Source organism: Mastigoproctus giganteus, chromosome 6 (assembly GCF_048544385.1).
Source record: "Mastigoproctus giganteus isolate SK-2022 chromosome 6, ASM4854438v1, whole genome shotgun sequence".
In the NCBI taxonomy this organism is placed as follows: domain Eukaryota; kingdom Metazoa; phylum Arthropoda; class Arachnida; order Uropygi; family Thelyphonidae; genus Mastigoproctus; species Mastigoproctus giganteus.
This window is the reverse complement of record NC_143580.1, coordinates 41,332,131-41,351,849: the sequence shown is the minus strand read 5'-3', so window position 1 is coordinate 41,351,849 and position 19,719 is coordinate 41,332,131. Positions and strand designations below refer to the sequence as shown.

Genomic DNA, 19,719 nt, shown 5'->3' with positions numbered 1-19,719 from the left:
TCACTTCCTTGGATTTTATGTGTTTCTTAACTAATAGCATAACCCGTCCTCCCTTCCTATCCTGTCTATCCTTTCTGTAGATGTTGTACTCCCCAAAAATCCAGTTCTGCATTCCTTATATCTGTGTGACACCACGTCTCTGATATCCCAACAATATCTGCCTTTGATGCTTTGAGCAATATCTCAAATTCATTAAATTTATTTAACAAACTCCTAGAATTGGTGTACATGCAAGTATACATGCACCTGTTCCTATTCTTAGCTACCCTAACACAACCCATGTGTTTACTTGTACCGCAATGACTCCCAGCAGTATCTGAAACGTCCTGCATCTTGTTTTCCCAGGCTTCTGCTCATTCCAATAGAAGCAGTGCAAGAATCGCTTTCACCTCTGCCAGTGGCTACTGCTAATCTATTAGTCCTTGTATTCCCCCCAAGCTAGCAGTTTTCCGACCCACCTAACACTGCCTCGATAGCATCAGCAAATATTCTTGCACCCTTTCTATTTAAGTGTATCCCATCCCTGTAGAAGCAGTCTCTCCTGTTAACAAGTACAGACCAGGCAGAAAAAAAATTCTACCCCTTGAGCTTTGCACAATCTTTCCAGGGCCGAAATGAGTTTCATAGCTCTCTTTTATACTAATCATAAACAATCCTATCATTTATCCTCTTGAATATCTACCACCAATTTCTTAAATGCTGATCTCCAAGCAATTCTCTAATAGAGAAAAGAAAACTTAGTTAACTTTAACTTCAAAAATCAGTCCTGTCATAGCTGGGAATCTCAAAGAGAAACTATTGCTCTTATGCTCATCTTTTATGACACTCAGATTTCTAGATAAGATCACATATCTCCATTAATGATTACCTTGGTCAAATGATGTAAGGAAGCAACCAAAAAAATTATAAAAATAAAAAATAAATAAATAATATAAAATTAAAAAAAAAAACGACGAAAGATTTCCATTCCCATAAAGTAACCATCCAATTCTGCTTTCAATTTATACAGACTCATTGCCTCTGCCACACTGAGGGGCAACTTATTCCAGTGTATGATAGCTGCTGCCCATGGGTAAACTTCATGAAATCTACTGTTCAGTCCCTGTGATTTTATATTTGTGCCCACTGGTTCTTGTCTTGCCTACTACAGAGAACAGACCTTCCTCATCTGTTTTATTCAGAGCCTTCAGCACTCTCTCACACCTAAACCATTTTTCAGATGTGCATCACTTTGTCATCATCACTAATCTGGTTGCTTTTCTTTGAACATTCTCTAAAAGTTTTATGCCTTTTTTCAAGTGACGCCTTCAAGAACTGAATATAATATTCCAAATGCTGTATAACCATCATTATGTATAGAAGAATAATGACATCCTTCTATACAGGGTTTTTGATCCTCAAATGCATAATCTTACATTTAGAAGTATTAAATGTTTAGTTGCCATTTTTATGACCAATCCTTCTGAAGCATCACAGCCTAGCTCGAATGGTTAATTACCCTTCCCACCTTCAAATCATCAGCAATCTTTGATAGCATCTCTCAGATATTTTAACAATATTATTTATGAAAGTTAGAAACGAGGGTGCCTAACACTGACTCACTGAGGATTCTACTTTTTGATGACTGACTATTTATGACAAATTCTCTTTCTTCTATCATTTTAAACATGTAAAGATCATGCAACTTTGTTCAAGTTTTTAACAGCAGTTTTGATGAAAATAAGAACTGTCTTTTCAAAAGAACTGGCTGAAATTTGTGATTGTAATCAAAGATTTTTAAAAACAGCTGTATCATGAGAAATAAGTGTTATCTTTATGATCTGCTGATAAAGTGCCAATCCTCTAAATGGAGGTCTTCCAGTTCTCCAAGAAGGGGGGGGGGGGAATTATTGACAGGTATAAAAAGTAGAATTAACCTAATTTTTTGAGAATTAAACTAATTCTTTATAAAGGCATAATCAATATGAATTTACACCACCAGGATGTCATAGCATTAATAAGACTATGTACTAATAAATCATTAAATGATTGAGAGGTGCAATCAGAAGCAAGAGGCTTACTCTGCAGGCAAGGAAAAATTGGAAATAACTCCATGATAGTGGAGTTATTTCCAATTTCCAAAGAAGTGGAACTCATGTGCAGTGTCAAGGAGATCCACTGAAATAGCCATTAAGCTTCATCACTTCCCAAATATTAGTTCAGTCCATGAGAGTTTTAATCCCACTTTTTATAAATTAAAGAAGTTTCATTTTATTATATAATTAATAAAGCCCTATTTTTTTCAAAAATTTACCTGACAGGAATACTGACAGCAGTATTTTTTATTATATAGTTTTTAGTTCATTTAAAAATTGAAATAAAATATTTAGAGCCAAGCAAACAGATCTAAAATACTTACTCTTTTATATCTTCCAAACTTGATAACAGTGTTCTCTGACATTCTAAAATTTCTTCTATATTACCTACTAATATTTTCCATTCTTGGTCATTTAATCTATTTGAAAGATACATTAAAAATGAATATCTGCAAAGATCTCAAATTTAATACTTTGTTTAGTAGTTATCTGATTAAAAAAAAGAAGCTCCTCACACCATGTACGTTTAACAGATCAGTGTCAAATTCCCCACATACAATTATATTTTACTGATATGGAATTAAAGCCATAGAGTAAGGAGTGTTATCTTAATTGTAACAACAACCACATATACAGTACTCAACCATGGGTCATACATATTTCATGGTCTGTATGGGATTTAAGCATACAAGGTATGTACTTGCAAACAAGAAAATACATTCATTGTATTTTAAATCTTTCTTATTTAAAAAATAGTATAAAGAATTTACTGACAATAAAAAATTAATTTATCTAAGTTTTGTTACTAAGATTGTTCAATATAATTACATAAACACTGTTTGTGGCATCAAAGAACTATGCAACACTTTAGCAAGCGTTTGTACTAGGATAGGTATGTGTAATCACTCAACTTCATATAAGTTTTTGGAGTGTAGCCAATTTCTGATTGTACACAATATCCTTCAGATAATACTGCAAATAAAAGTCTGGTGCAGCCAAATTAGGTGAGCACAGTAGAAATTCAATGCCCTGAAACCATAATGGAAGTGCAGTGGTATCCACTCTGGCTGACAGTAAACTTGTTCATCCTTGTACATCTGACAAAGAGTGGTTACAATGCCTGTCTTGTTGAGCTACTCTGTGCCAGCAACAAGCTCCCTAAAGAAACATGATCCTAAAATGTCTTTAAAGAATACACTACACTGAAATGTCTTGACAAATTCATACATGAATGTTTGGAGACCAGTACACACAAATGCAGCAGTTCTACTGAGATTAACGGTGGCTTCATTAAATCAGGCACAATCATGTCCATGATTTGTTCATACTCTTTCACCTTGCTTTGAAACCATTCAAAAACTCCATTTGTTGCACTGTTCCATCTTCAGCACTGGTACACAAGAGCTTTGAGATGCTCAGTTTCTAGTGATTAGAAATCAGTATTCAATGTGCATTTTCTCTGCTGCCTTCAGTCTCTCAAGCACAATGTCACAAATTTTGGAGCACTGTCTGCATTTGTTGGGGGTTCCATGTCTCTCAGCATGTCTTATGTCATACAATCACCCTCAAACTTATTACAAATTCTTGCAACTGGTAGTTGTGTTAGTGGCTCAACTAACTTATGGGTAACATATACAGTCAGTCATTTTAATGCCATTTGTTAACCACATGCTACCTGAAAAACACTGCTATACAATAACATTTAGTGCCATAGAGTATTACAAAATAAAAAACATTAAATGTTTATTTTATAATATATTACAGTGTAATGTATTCTCTAGAGCAGTGGTTCTCAACATTTTTGGTCAAGGTATCCCCTCTGGCTGACAGTAAACAAGTTTATTGTCAGCCACAGGGGGATTTTCCATGTGTACTATATTATGAGGGTGTTTTTTGGCCTTTTCCATGTGTACTGTATTATGGTAGAACCAAAAAATAATCACTACTGTTAAAATTTTAAACTAAAAATTTAAGTATTATTAAGACTCCAAATTAAAAAATAAAAAGTGGACTTACTCAGCATATCTAATGAGACCTACTGCACCAGATTTCAAGCGATTTTGCTGAAATTACATGTCAAAGCTGATAATTGACATATCAAATCTGTTTCTCTTTTTTGATTTTATGTCAACATTTGGCAAACCCATGTTCATTAAGTCGTCACAAATGGTAAAAGTTTACAAACAACTTTGTCTGCTATGTTAGGGGAAAGAGTCCAACAAACTAGCCCAAAACAAAGACAAGAGAACACTAAAAAACTTTCCTTGGAATGGCATGTCACAAGAGATATCAATCAGTTCTTTTGTGGATAGGACAGAGGAGTTTTGGTTTCTCAAGAAAGGGTTAGCTATCAACCTTTAATTTTCAATGTCTGTAATGACAGGAAAATATTCTTCAAAAGAGATTGACAGCTGTGTAAGGTGGTCAATTATTGCTTTCTGTAAGTATGACTCCACTAAGATATTTTTTTATATAAGACATGTAGTAAAAGTATTGAAGGTATTATATTTTCCTGCGTCAGCTCTCTTTTTCCAAATAAAAGTTATCTTTGGATGCAGAGATTTTATCATTAGCCATGAAAAAGTGTCGTGTTTTTAACTGGGAGTGAGCGATTCAGTGCATTCAGTTTGTCAAATTATCAGCAAGGTATGCTGATAATGCAACTCCTTGTGAATTGTAATCACTAGACAAAGTCGATGAATCTCTGCCATTTATCTCGAGTTGTTTTTCTTGTGGCTTCAGCTTTACAATCAGAAAGAAACATCACAATTTTTTACTGATTGTAAGAAATTGTGATTGCAAAACTGCCAGAAAACCCTTATATTTAAGCCACTAGATTTCACATAATTGACAATTTCTATTAGTTTCTTAAAAATATCTTTCAGTTTTGCAAGAATGTTTTTCACAGTTGAAAATTTTCCCTGTGGAGTACACAGTGACTTATTGAACAGGGAGGGTGTGCTACTGCCTTGATTCTTGTAACACCTGAAATGAGACTCCACATAGCCTTAGCACAGTCATTACTAATGTCAATACACTTCTTCCAATCAAATTCATGAGCACAAAAAAAATCTATCAATATTTTTCAACAACTCCTGTTCTAGTGGTTTTCAAATCATCACAGACAAGAATGTCTTCACACAGTTCACCATTGAACAAATACTAACAGCACAACTAAGCTACTGATATCAGTGCTCCCATTGAGTAGCGAGATAAAATAAGGTGACAACTTAAATCTACAAATGAGTTAATTGAGAAGATCAACTGAGTCAAGTAAAATTCTTTTTACAGTGTCATTAGAGAGTGGCACCTATTTTACTTTTTGCTGATTCATTGGGTCTGAATATTGTCTTGCATAGGCCAATAGTGCACGGCATTATCAAATTTTCACCAATAGTGCGGGCCTCTCCTTGACAAGCAATATGTTAGCTCACTTTCAGTGAGGCTTCTAATAATTCTTTTTTACGATTCACAAATATAATTTCACCAACAAAGTCTTTGTGCAATGCTTCTTTTTCTCTTTGAAATAAGCACGAACTTACCATTGAAGTCTCGATTTCTTTCAAAACATCTCATCAACAGAGAGGGTTTCATACAGTTATTGCTGAGTTTCTGTTCACATATTACACATAAAGGGATTTGATTCTGATCACCAACACAATAATCAAAGCCATATTTCAAATATTCATTTTGATAATGTCAGTTTTTTTTGGTTCTTATCTGGAGCTGATTTGCTCTTAGATGGAATTGGTGAATGGTCATCATTACACTCGCCACTTGGTCTGTCATACTGAGGTGCTCTTGACTCATCTTCACATCTTTTCTCAGGATTTTCTCTCTCTCCATAGAATCTAACTTTCTCTGTTCCTCTTACTAAAAATTTCTCCATGATTGGACAGTGTGAAAAAATAAAAATTTTAAAACAGTTATGCAGAAAAACCACCATGTCGCTCCAGCACAAACTCAAACACTGTTTCTGGACTCTTATCTACTGTACATACATATTTCTAAAAGGAGAAAACAGCTAAAAATTGTCTGTATATTCACTTCGATATATTCAATATTCAGTTACCTAGTAATTTTTGTAAACAACGGAATTTATCATAGAATAATAACTGTAAACACCCAGTTTCTCCCCTCAGCAAGAGATGGAATAAAAGAGTATTTCAGTGGAACACTAATTACAAAGCTATCTCCGGAGGAGAATACAGCTATTGTTTGTCAAGAGCAGTACACATCAGTTACAAAGTAAATTTTTGTAAACAACAGCACATGACATCTTTTCATCGACTAGAAGTTAAACTTAGGATAGCAAAAACTAAACAAAAATATACCTGAAGTGACAAGTGATTTATGGAGATATATGATTTCACTTCAGCACTATGATAGGCCAGACAGTTTGGTTTTGATTTAGTTTGCTCAAAACACGCTAAATTCTTGGGCATCAGAAATAAATACATGGTAAAATCAGTATAATTTTGCAATTGGCTGTTAGATATTTTACTAAAAACTAAGCACATGAAAATTTGCCAAATTCAAATTTTCAAATTCTTTGCTGAAAAACCTGAATTTTTTTTTTTTTTTTTTAATGTGTCATTTTCCATTTTCCAATTTATAAAATTGTAATGGGTATGAAATTTAAAAATGTGCATACACAGGCATTTCTCCTTAATATTATTATGTACATAAACATATTTAAACGCGTGCACGCACACACCACTAGTTCTATTAGTTGCTTTCATTATCAAAATTATGCAGTGTTCACGACTACTAAATTTGTTTAGTAGTCATGTTTTTGAACAGCTGCAAGATTGCTCATGCAACACTTGACAGGTGCTTTTATGTAGTTATTCTGCAGAAACAAAATTTCACTGCAAAATCTACTCCACTAGAACTGTCTCTATGGGTAGAGAAATTTTGTCATTAACCTTGAATCAGCAATATTTGCACAAAGGTACCTTTTGCGAGAAACCCATCATGTCCCTTCTCAGCAGTGCAATATTAAAAGTATTTAAGACATTTTCGGATGTTTTATTTTCCTACACTGTTATTGTCCACTCCCCCGCCCAAAAAAAAACCATGTAGGCTGGAAATACCAAACGGTTTACTAAGGGCAAATCTAGATTTCAAAAAATCAAGCTGGCTCTTGACTGCAAAATAAAAAATGTCCAATGGTTGAAAGAAGTATAGAGAGGTGAGCTGCAGTGATAGGAACAAGAGCAACTGTAATGGATTACCAAATATCATTCCTGTTGTTATCCCAACCAATTCAATAGGTTTCAACCGGTTTACAAAATGCAGAATTAACAGATTATTCTAAGAAATGTTGCTTTAATCATTCACTCATTTGGCTGTTTCAGAAACAATTTACTTTGATAATTTTCAATAGAATGTACTTCATTACTTGATGCGCAGACTGAATCAGTAGTATGCCTAAAATTTACACACACACACACACACACACACACACACACACACACACACACACACACACACACACACACACACACACACACACAGGCTCCCCCACCACCGCCCACAATAATTTCTTTTGTTCATTAGATAGAATGAATCATTCTATCTAGTGAACAAAGATCCATAGGTTGTTCATTGAATCTCTTGAATGTTCAATGACCCAAATGAGTAATTTGCCTCAATTATTTACTCACTAGCTCCTGCAACACACTAAACAATAATTTCAAAGTGACTGAATAATTTTAATCATTTCGCTGTAATGATTCAAGTGATTTCAGCTGGCCAGAAGACTTCTTTCCACATCAATACTCTTGAGTACCCTCTCTAGAGATTATGACAACTCCTTACTGACTTCCAACCCACTAAGCAGGTGACGAAGGTGAGTAAACAATTAATTACCAACACCCTGTAAAGTGTTTTGGATAAAGATTAATTTCCCTGGCTTCCCTAGAATATGAATCTTGTAAAGGGTGCAAAATTGCATGGATTTGGTTTTGTTTATAGTATCTTCATATCAACAAAACTGTATACATGATATACATGACAAAACTGTATACATGTATTTCTATTGTCAAAATAATAGAAGAATGTCAAAATTGTCAAAATTATCAAAAAGATCTAAACCTCCCAAACACTTCTTCATTAATTTCTCAAATATATAATGGTCTCAGTTCTAATCTCTTTTTCATTCCCACTTACAGTCTGCCAAACCTCACATACTTTTTCTAACAGAATCTGTTGTTGGTTGATTCAACCACTACTCATCTCAGTTGTCCGAATTATTCGCTGCATGAATCCTTTTGTTTCAAAGGTGATACTTGTGCATATGTCCGTTCTGTTTTCCCTCTCAGAGATATGGTAATTTGGAATCTGCTCTTTTTGATCTTCTTCGGCTTAAAATCTCTCTACAACATACTGTAAAATTCATCTGTTACCACTATCGTTCTCCAAACTGCACTAATCACTCTAACCATGCAGCCAACAAGCTTGACCTTTTTCTCACAAACAATCTTCAAGTACAAAGTTGAGGTAAGTGGTCCTCCAGACACCTCAGATCACAACTTGGTGATGGTCTCTTCTCCAATGGAGCCTTTCTCTCTTGGAAATTCTCAACCTTGTGTTGTTTGGCATTACAAGAATGCAAAATGGGATGACCTACAAAATTTCTTTCCTTCTTTTCCTTGATCAGACTACTGTTTCAACTTTTCTGATGTCAATTTTTGCTCAGATCATGTCAGTGAAATTATTCTTGTAGTGATGGAATCCTTTATTCCACACTTCACCTTAAAATCTTGCCCTTTATCTAAACCTCGCTTTTCCAATAAATGTGCTAAGGCTGTTCAAGAGAAGAATGCTGCATATCATATATGACTTGTTTAAAAATCTCCAGGTTCATTTTCTGCCAACGCCAAAGCTCGCAACAATTGTAAAGCAGTTATTAATCAGTCCAAACTAGATTTCGAACAGGCTAAGAGTAATAAAACTTGCTTCTTGTCCAAAGCCAAGCATTCTGATCTCTTGCCAAACAACTGGCCACAACTTTTGTCCATCTCTGTTTACACCTCCGTCAAAACCAGATGGTTCTATTGCCACTTCAGCCAAAGATAAAGCTAATCTGTTAGCACCCTATTTTTCTTCCAACTCGTGTGTGTGTGTTATAGGGGTTTAACGGTGCATAAGCTGCTGTGGCTATAATGCGCCTATTCACATGAAAATGCTAAAAAACAAAAATTACGCGTAGTTAAAAATATAATTTAGGCATAACAACTTGGTTGTGTTTACAGAGATATTTTAGAATTTATCATATAGCCCAATTATTTTCAGATAATAGAAAAACTCTATGTTTGCATCATCTCCAATAATATGTTGTAATGTCATTGGTTCTTGTAGATTTCTCAGGGAACACAGGATGGATGTTCTGTCCTGTTGATAGTGAGGGCAGTCAATCAGAATATGTTTGACTGTTAAATTTTGTGAACAGTATGGACATTGAAGAGGATCTTCGCCTCGGAGCAGATGGAGGTGGGTCAGATATGTGTGTCCAATATGTGCCCATGTGCCCCAAGAACCACTTCTTCTCTTCGCACTGTTTTGGTGCTAGAGTGCCAATGCTTTGGATCGTGTTTCAACTGGTAGAGTTTATTATTGTTTGGGTGTGCCATATCTCTTTCCACTTCACGAAACATGCTGTTTGTATGATGTGACAGTAATCAGAAGCTGGAACTGGAATGGAGGTTAAATCAAAAGTTGACGGATTTTTAGCAGTTTCATCAGTAAGTTCGTTACTCTTTGTCCCCGAATATGCTGGGATCCAGCAAAAGGTCACTGATTGATGACATTCTTCAATTTGTAATAGGAGTCTTCTGATTTGATTTAACACAGGGTGAGCCTTGTAGGAGGAGTTTTGCATTGCAGTTATTGAGCTGAGAGAGTCTGTGTATACAACATATTTTATAGATGGGCAGAGATTCAGGTTGTCTAAAGCTAATTTTATTGTATGAAGTTCTGCGGAGAAGCTGCTATACTCAGGTGGAAGGGCAGCCGAAATGATAGTAGAGAGAAATACTGCCACTGTTCCAACTGCTGTTCCAACTCGTGTATTGATGATCTTGGTAAACTACCTTCTACCATTCCCATGGTCTTCTGTCAGGTTTTTAATCAATCTTGATGCTAGGAAAGCTCCAGGCCCTGATGGTATTTCTCCACTAGTTCTTAAAACCTATGATCCTGAACTTAGTTCTGTTCTGTGTCGTCTTTTTTTTCACTTTCTTATTCCAAAGGCATTTTTCATTCTACTTGAAAATTTTCTCATTTCCAGCCAGTTCCTAAAAAGGGTGACAAATCCCTCCCATCCAATTATCGTCTCATTGCATCTACTTCTACCCTTTCAAAAATAATGGAGAAATCAATTAACAGTCAACTCTTACTTTTTCTAGATCTTACAATATCTAGAAACTTTCCATCTGATCAATGGTCACCAATATGGATTCTGTCAGTGTCGATCCACTGGTGATATAGGGCTTATGTTACCCATCTATGGACAAATTCAATGAAAAAGTTTGGTGAAACTCAAGCAGTTGCTCTTAACATTTCAAGGGCTTTTGATTGTATTTGGCATACAGGTCTTCTAAATAAGCTTCCATCTTATGGTTTGCCAACTGTTGGGTATCCAGTTTTCCCTCTGACCACTCACTGAGGGTGATGGTAGATGGCTGTCTTCTAACTTCAACCACTAATGCTGGTGTTCCAGAAGGTTCAGTTATTTCTCCTGTTCTTTTTCTCTTATATATTAATGACCTTCTTTCATTGACTGGAAATCCTATCCATAGTTTTGTTGATGATAGCACATCGCATTCCACCTTCCAATTTGAGAAACCTTGCCCTGCACAAACAGCTTCAACCTTAGAATATAAACTACCAATTCCTTAAATGCCGATCTCCAGGTAATTCTCCAGTGGGGCAAAGATAATTTATTTCATCTGAAATAAATTAAGATGAAATAAATCTCATCTGAAAAACTGTATTTTCTCTTTCGCTCTCAGTGTTACTTTTCTTCCAAACAGTGGTTCACTCTGTACAAATCACAAATCCACTCTACCATGGAATATTGTACCCACATCTGGGGTGGTGCCACCAAAACTTCTCTCAGGTTTCTAGATTTTATTCAAAAGAGAGCAGTTAGGTTAATTAATGACTCATTTCTAAGAGAGTCTCTTCACTCTCTGTCTCATAGACATTCTGTTTCTGCTGCATGCCTTTTCTATAGATATTTTCATGGGAACTGTTCTTCTGAATTAGTTTCTATAATTGCCACTCTTTCTTCCAAAGCAGTCCAAACATGTACAGCAACCAGTCAACATCCTTTTACTGTTGAACTTCAAACTCATAGAATCAACTTTTCTTCTTCCACATATATTCACTCAACTTCTGTTTTCTGGAAAATCCTTCCTTCATACATAATTCCTGAAAATTACAATCTACAGAAATTCAAGTCTAATGTCAACAAATATCTTATTTCATCTTCTCAACATTCAATTCATGCACTGTACTAAGTACTGTTGGTTCTAATACTTCTCATGTTTTGGGTTTTCATAAAAAAAAAATCAATAATAAGTTGTTTCAGTGGTTATAAAAAAACAAAAATGCTTCATAGTATTTCAGTTTTTCTGTATGATTATCTGTGTTAAAAATGTAAGCAAAATCAATTCTCTCATTAAATGTGAGATAAATTAACATTAAATTTGTTTTACCATCAGTAAATACCACCACAGACAAGTATTTGATGTCACCAGGTGCCTTACAGATGAAAAGCTTAGTTCAGAGGATGCTGTCCATTATTTCCAACATTAATTAAATTAAACTTCATTAAATTATGGGGGTACTGTATTAACATATAAAATAGCAATAATTTGGAATGTTCCTGTTTACACTCTGGCATGACCACTACATCAGAAGAGTTCATATTAATTATTTTGACAACGAAGACAAGCATTTACCTTATTTAGCAGTTATGCAGACTTGGACTACAGTCCACTCAAAGCATGTGAGCTTCTGTACCCTTATGTCTAACCACTCAGCTACATGTATACATTTTTTTTTGACCATACATATTAAAACAACAAAACATTCTGAATCACTTTATATTGAATTAGTCTTTTAACGCATTATATTGTGAAAATATAAATCTATTACTTGGTTGTGAGTAAAGAAATCAATAAATATTTTTTTATAATATGACAAAGATTATATTAATAAAATTGCAATTATGTAATTGCAGTTTATTAACATGCTTTGCTTAAATCCAAGTGATCATTATTTTAATTTATTTTTTTGTGAATGTGTTTATATGTAACTTAGCACCTTATTTATGATTTCAACAACCATTTTGCCACACTGCTAGTAGTTACATAGTAGAAGGTTATAGTAATTTTGGGCAATACAGGAGATGGCATCATATTAAAGATGAATCATGTTCAACAATGCATGATAACATTCTGATTTAAATAATTAAATCAGAAAGTTAAAATTCCCTTAATAAACTGAAAACTTCTTAATATGTTAATAAATTGCAATTATAAATATTTTGCTTTTAATACAATTATCATCATTTTTTTAGATTAGCATATGTTTATATGTGACTTTGCAAACCACCATTCTACCATAGTACTAGTAGTTATAGAGAAATGGCTGTAATAATTTTAGTAGATATTATAGGAGGTGCTGGCATCATAAAAAATATGAATCATAGGATAAAGCATTTTGGGAATGTATTCACAGTGTCAGTTTAAGAGTATACCAACTGTAGATTTTGTTATTAAAATCAACAGTTGGCAGTCAGTGAGTGGACATTTCTCCCTTTGCTCTGTGGATGAGTGAATTAATGGATTAATGGTTTTGATAAAAGAATTCAGTAGAATAATTTTTGCTTCTGCTTAATTTCTTTAGCATACTGTACATTTAATTTTGTAAAATGTTATTTTCTGTGAATTTTTAAATTTAATTTTGATAATATTAAAAATTAAATTTTTATAAAAGTTACGTTGTGATATTTCATAAATTAACAGTAGTTGAGACAAAATCCACAAGTTCACTGCTTGCACAACATATGGTATGTATTCAAATGTCAGTCTAGTTGCTAATCACAGCTTATGCTCAAGAACCTAATCTTAAATCTTGGTCATTACTAGAAGAATTTGAGGCATTGAAGAAACAGCCCCACAGGCAAATGTAAATGGGAACTAGTTAGGTATTGAAGAGTCTAGTAACTTCCCAGGTAATACCCAATTCAGGCTCCAGAACAGAATAATCAAGTGAATACTGATTTGGTTCAAAAGGACTGAGTTTTACTGGGAGGTTCCATTGTAAGGGAAATATATTTTTTTTATAATAAGGATAGCAGAACAAGAACTAGGGTGTGTCTGCCAGAAGCAACAATTAATGATATCACCAACAGATTGTCAGATTTTAAGGGAGGGTTAAAAGAGCATTAATATAAATGTATATTAACTTGCTTGTATGTGTGCACGTATGTACTGATGATTTGTTAGATAAATATAAATAGGTAAGGCTGAAAAAAAAAAAAAATGTTAACAGTTAGGTCAGAATGTGTGCAATTCCACCCAGGCATGATACATTGATGAGCTAAAACATTATGACCACCTACCTAATATGATGTTGGTCCTCCAAGTGCAACCAAAACAGCTCGTACTCAGCGAGGCATGGACGCTATAAGATTTCTAAATGTATCTTGTGGTATCTAGTACTAACACGTAACCAGCAGCTCCTTTAACTCCTGTAAGGTTCGTGGTTGAGACGCCGGAGGTCGGATTTGCTGTTCCAACACAAACCACAGATGCTCGATGGGGAATTTGGAGGCCAGGGAAATACCTAGAAGTCTTCCTCATGTTCTGCAAACCAGTCTCAAACAATCAGGGCAGTGTGGCATGGCACATTATCCTGCTGAAAGACGGCTTGGCCAGAGGGGAAGACCGTTGCAATGAAAGGGTGAACTTGTTAAGCAATGATGTTTAGGTAGGTGGTAGACGTCAGAGTGCCCGGCACATGGGTAGAAGTCAGAGTGCCCGGCACATGGGTAGAAGTCAGAGTGCCCGATATTGCCGCCACCGGCTTGTTTACGTCCCATGGTGCATCATTTCCCCAGGTAAATGACGCACACATACCCAGCCATCCACATGGTGCAATAGGAAACGTGATTCATCGGACCAGACGAGCTTCTTCCAATCACTCAAGGTCCAGTTTCGATGCTCATGTGCCCATTGTAAGCACTGTATCCGGTGAACTGTGGTTAGCTTGGGCACTTGGAGTGGCCTGCGGCTACGCAGCTCCATTTTCGGCAGAGTTTGATGTATTGCGTGTTGTGACACATTACTCCTGTCACCAGCATTCCAATTACCAGTGAGTGGCGCCACAGTCGCCATTCTGTTGCCACATACCATCTGGGAGAGCCTTCACTCACCTCGCGAATTGATGAGCTGTGGTTGTCCAACACCTGGCCGGTGGTTCGTGGGTTCCCCCTCCTTCGAACCACTTTCGGTAGGTACTAACCACAGCTGACCGTGAGCATTCTGCCAGCCGTACCATTTCGGATATGCTCTGACCCAGTCGCCTGTCCATTATAATTTCGCCTTTGTCAAACTCGCTTAAGTCCGCTGCCTTTCCCATCTGAAGAACAAGAGTAACACTGATTAACGAAGCTCAGTATCACGTGTTTTTTATACCGTGTCCCAACCCACACGCACGCCGTAGTTCACCCGCAGTTGCTTCGGTCATAATGTTTTGGCTCATCGGTGTATACTGAAAGCCTTGTAGATTAGCTCAAGATCTGAGTGACTCTACAAGGCTTTTGGGGGAAAATTTTAATGGTGCAAATCACATTTGTAAGCAGAAGGAATATTACCGTATTTCCCCATGTATAAGACGCACCCTTTTTCGAAAAATTTGGGGTCTAAAAACTGGGTGCGTCTTATACAGTGGTTGTAGATTTTTTTACTTGCATTTCCCGCTTGTTGTCTTTGTGCTCATTGTTTGGCACTTGTTACAGGTATATTAGGTTACGTTTTGCCACGTTCTGTCCAGAAATGGCTCAGAAAAGATTTTCGTACAGTGCTGAATTCAAGTTAAAAGTGATCCAGTTTGCAAAAGTGAATAAATCGTGCTGCTGAACATAAGTTTGGTCCTCCTCCAACTGAGAAAACAATCCGAGACTGGCTAAGGGAAGAAGAAACCCTACTGAAAACGCAACGGCAGAAGAAGGCCATGAGAGGCAAGTCAGCAAAATGGCCTGATTTAGAGAGGGAACTGAAGATATAGATTAAAGAGCAAAGGGCAATTGGAATTCCTGTGTCCACAAAGATGGTTCAGCATGAGGCAAGAAGAACTGCTGATGAAAAAGAAGTTACTGATTTCAAAAAAGGACACAATTGGTGCTTCAGGTTCATGAAACGGAATGGACTAAGCATGCATACACACACCAGACTTGTCCAAAAGATGCCTGAATTTCATCGTTTTGTCATTCAATGTCAGAAGACACATCAGTTTGAGTTGGGACAGATTGCAAATATGGACAAAGTCCCCCTTCAATTTGATGTCCCAAGTAACAGAATTGTTGATAAGAAGGGGGCGAAAACTGTAACTGTGAAGACAAGTGGACATGAAAAGAGCCATTATACAGCTGTTCTAGCTTGTTGTGCCAACAGAACCAAGCTGCCTCCTATGCTGATTTTCAAACGCAAAACAATGCCAAAAGAAGACATTCCTCAAGGAGTGATTGTCCACATTCATGACAAGTGTTGGATGGATCAGGATGGGATGAAGATCTGATTTGAGAAAGTTTGGAGCAGGAGACCAGGTGGGCTCTTACGCAAACCTGCCCTATTGGTGCTTGGTCAGTTCAGGGCACACATAACAAAAAACACAAAGAAGATTGCTGCAGAGCAAAAAACAAAACTTGCCGTCATACCTGGAGGCTTGACATCCCAGCTCCAACCACTTGATGTCAGCATTAACAAACCCTTCAGAGCTGCCATGAGGGACGAATGGAACCAATGGATGAAGTCTTCTGGGGACAACTTAACACCAGCAGGAAGAGTGCAGAAACCAACTATAGAAGTTTGTACCTGGGATAATATCAAGATTGAGATCGTTGTCAAGTCATTTAAGAAGTGTGGCATTTCAAATGCCATAGATGGAACTGAGGACGAGGCAATATATAAAGACAGTGATTTGTCATCAGACAGATCAGGACGAGGTAATGGATGGGAGTTTTGACAGTGATGAGGAGTTGTATGAATTTTATGATGAATAAAACTTGAGTTCAATAACTTTATGTAATACATTTTTTTTCAAATTTCGGGTCCCAAAATTAAGATGCATTTTATACACAGGAGCATCTTATACATGGGGAAATACGGTATTTTGTACTGACAGTATATAATTAGGAACTAATTAATTACATGGTGATTTTGAATGGATTTTTCTCTCTTAATATCCACTCTAATATCACGTGGGTTTCATAAAAGTTAGTTTAATTTACTAGTATCACTGAGGCTAACTTAAGGGTTAGGGGAACTGCTGGTTAAAGGGAACGGGGATAATACAGATATGCATTTATCTGATTATAGGGGTCAAAGTACTGTTTGCATACACACATCTAAACAGTTCTTGTTTGTTGCTGCAATAGCTGATATGGCCAGATGTTCTGAGGGTAGCAACATTTCAAAGAAGCAGACAGCTAATATATGGAAACAAGCTTAAATAACTTCAAATAGCATGCCAAGGTAGTAAACTAAACAAGAATACTTCATCTTAACTGTTTATACAGTAATGTCAGGAGTGTCTTCAATAAGATGAGTCAATTCAAAATCCTCGTTAGGACAACTAATGCTAACATAATAGGGCTAAGGGAAAAGCAGTGGCACATGCAAATAGAGGATAATGGGTTTCACTATAGCATGGTATATACAATGTATTTAGGAAGGATAGGGAAAATGGAATGCTGGTGGAGTTATGCTTCTTAGGAAAAGCAGCTTGAGCATGATGAATGCTTTCTCAGATTTAGAATTTATGTTAGTAGAGAATCTGTGTGATGAGTTAGTTGGAAACAAAGAGATAATGAGAGTGGTAGTATGTCATGGAAAATACTCGGAGCAAGGGTATTACAGACCAAACACCTTTAAAGCTGAAGTTACAGAAGTCATGAATACATTCATACTAGAGTCCATTCCGGTTATTTGGGACACATCGGGACTAGTGCATTTTGGCCCGATTAAGCGGCTGCCCCAATTATCCCAAGTTTCATGTAAATAGTTAAAAATACAATGTACGACCCCCCCTACAATTAGGTCACTGTACAATCAAATCACGTTACAACTAACTCACCATAGTAAAGTACTGTTCACTATACGATGTGTAGTAAGTGCCGGTCATTGCGATCACTTTTACGAATTGAATTTTAATTCTATTAAACAGCAATTCTAATTAAAAAAAATAGGAGGAATATTATCTACAGGCTATAAAAGTAAAGCTATTAAGCACAAATTTACCCTTTATTACCTTACCAATTAAAAAATTAAATGATATGTGAAAACCGGAAGAATATACGTGATAAATGGGAATAATTAATATGTACTGTAATATGCACATACGAACTAGCTGACATTTCTGTTCACTGACAGTTTTGGGTGGGGGTTAAAATTTAAAACAGTAAAAAGATAAGCAATCAATAACAAAGAACACGGCACACACAAATTGCAAGTAACACGATATGCGCAAGTGAGAACGGAGTAACGAGTTACAAAGCTTTAAAAATAGGAATGAAGAGATCTGAAAATTAATTTTTTTATATGATTGAAGATTCCATGGAAGTGTAAACACATTTCACCATAATAACCCACAGAATTCCAGCTGTCAGTATTATCGCAAATTCAGTAAGATCGAGTTTACTGTCTATTTATGATAGATTTCACTAACAGAAAAGCCCAAAAACAGGTGACTGCTAATTGTTTTTATTGTTTTATGGTTGTGACCTCCAGAATTTCAACCGAACCATGTGGTACCATCGGAGACAATCGTAGGGTAATCTCCAGTGCTGCAGTCTCCTGCCCCGATTAAATGGCATGCTGTCCCAATTAAGCAAAGTAAACCCTGGCTATTTTCTCGATTGGCTTCTGTTTTTTTAAGATTTGCCCCAAATAAACGGCTGCCCCGATTAACCGGTGGCCCAAATAACCGGAATCCACTGTATTAAGAAAACAGTATGAATTGGACAGCTGTCTGATTTTGGATGAAATTCCCTGGAATTAAGATCCAAACATTAAAAAATTTGAATAAAGTAATACATAAATATATGTAAAAAGGTAAAGTGCAGCCATTATCAACCCACTGCAGGATGGAAGCCTCCTCAACAATTCATGTTGAGGGAAAATGGACCATAATCTGCCACACTGGTCCAGTGCGGGTTGGCAGATCGACCGTATTCAGCAGTCAGGGGCTTGAACCCCAGTCTACTCAAAGAGCGTGTGCTATGCACTCCCGCTCCTGACCACTCGGCTACGGATTATATCGATATTGGAGTGAAATAATTTCACTCTAATATTGGGCAACCAGTCAAAATAAGAAAAAAAAAAAAAAAAAAAAAACTTGCTCTTCAGGGCCCTTCAGTGTTTATTAACTCCTGAAAGGTTTAATGGATATCGGCAAATCTAAGAGCTTTTGAATTTTTATGTTACATCTATTTTTGGTACTAATTACCATTTTTAATTTGCTCAATACAAGACGATAGATAGTCACTACCAATCAGGACCAACACTATTTCTAAAGGTTACAACCACAAAATTACACAAAGCAGCCTGTGGCGATTTGCATAACTGTGGCCGTTCAGTAGAAAGCTGGTGCACATGCAAAAATTTGAATTGTGATGAGAAGGCTCACATAAACAGATAAAAGCAGCAGTTCTGCAGTTATGCACAAATTACCAAATGGTGAGCACGATTGTTACAGACGTTTGATTGGTTTCATACAGTACTACAGACAAAGAAATGGCCAGTACACAACATCTGAATAATTTTACCTCCGGTCGAATAATTGGGAAGCTTGAGGAAGGTCGAAGTGCAAAGAGTGTGGCTGCAGGGTTCGGTATCACCCATAGCATCATCTCACGTGTGTGGTTGGCCAAGAGAACGACAGGTACATCTGTTCGAAGGACCAATGGTGGTTGTCCAAGAAAAACAACACCCAACGATCACCACTATATACTCCTACAGGCCAAGAGGGACCGACACCAGACAGTGGGATCCATTGCAAACCAGTTGCACAGGATGCAGGATATCGTGGTTTACTATGGCCAGGTGACTCCACAAAGGTTGACTTTAACATCTGCCCATCGGAGACTCTGTTTACAGTGATACATCAAACACAAGGACTGGACAGCAGGGCAATGGGGTGAGGTACGCTTTACTGATGAGAGTAGATTCAGCCTCAGCGGCGATTCCGGATGTTGTCTAATCTGGTGAGAGGTTGGCACACGTTATCTTCGTTATCACCGATGCCTCCATAGCCAAGTGGGCAGGAGCAGCAGTGTGTAGCACATGCTTCTTGATTAGACCGAGGTTCGAGCCTGTGACCACCAAATACGGAGGATGCGGAAAGGTCA

The 19,719-nt window shown here is 36.6% G+C and overlaps 1 protein-coding gene across 1 annotated transcript in view; it reads right to left on the bottom strand.

The window, feature by feature from the left end:
* LOC150084187 (rho guanine nucleotide exchange factor 7-like) overlaps positions 1 to 19,719 on the bottom strand; it is a 276,673-nt gene that overhangs the window by 195,635 nt on the left and 61,319 nt on the right. The window contains exon 6 of the mRNA XM_090376150.1: positions 2,399 to 2,494. Coding sequence (XP_090232276.1) covers positions 2,399 to 2,494 — 96 coding nt within the window. The remainder of the gene's footprint in view (positions 1 to 2,398; positions 2,495 to 19,719) is intronic.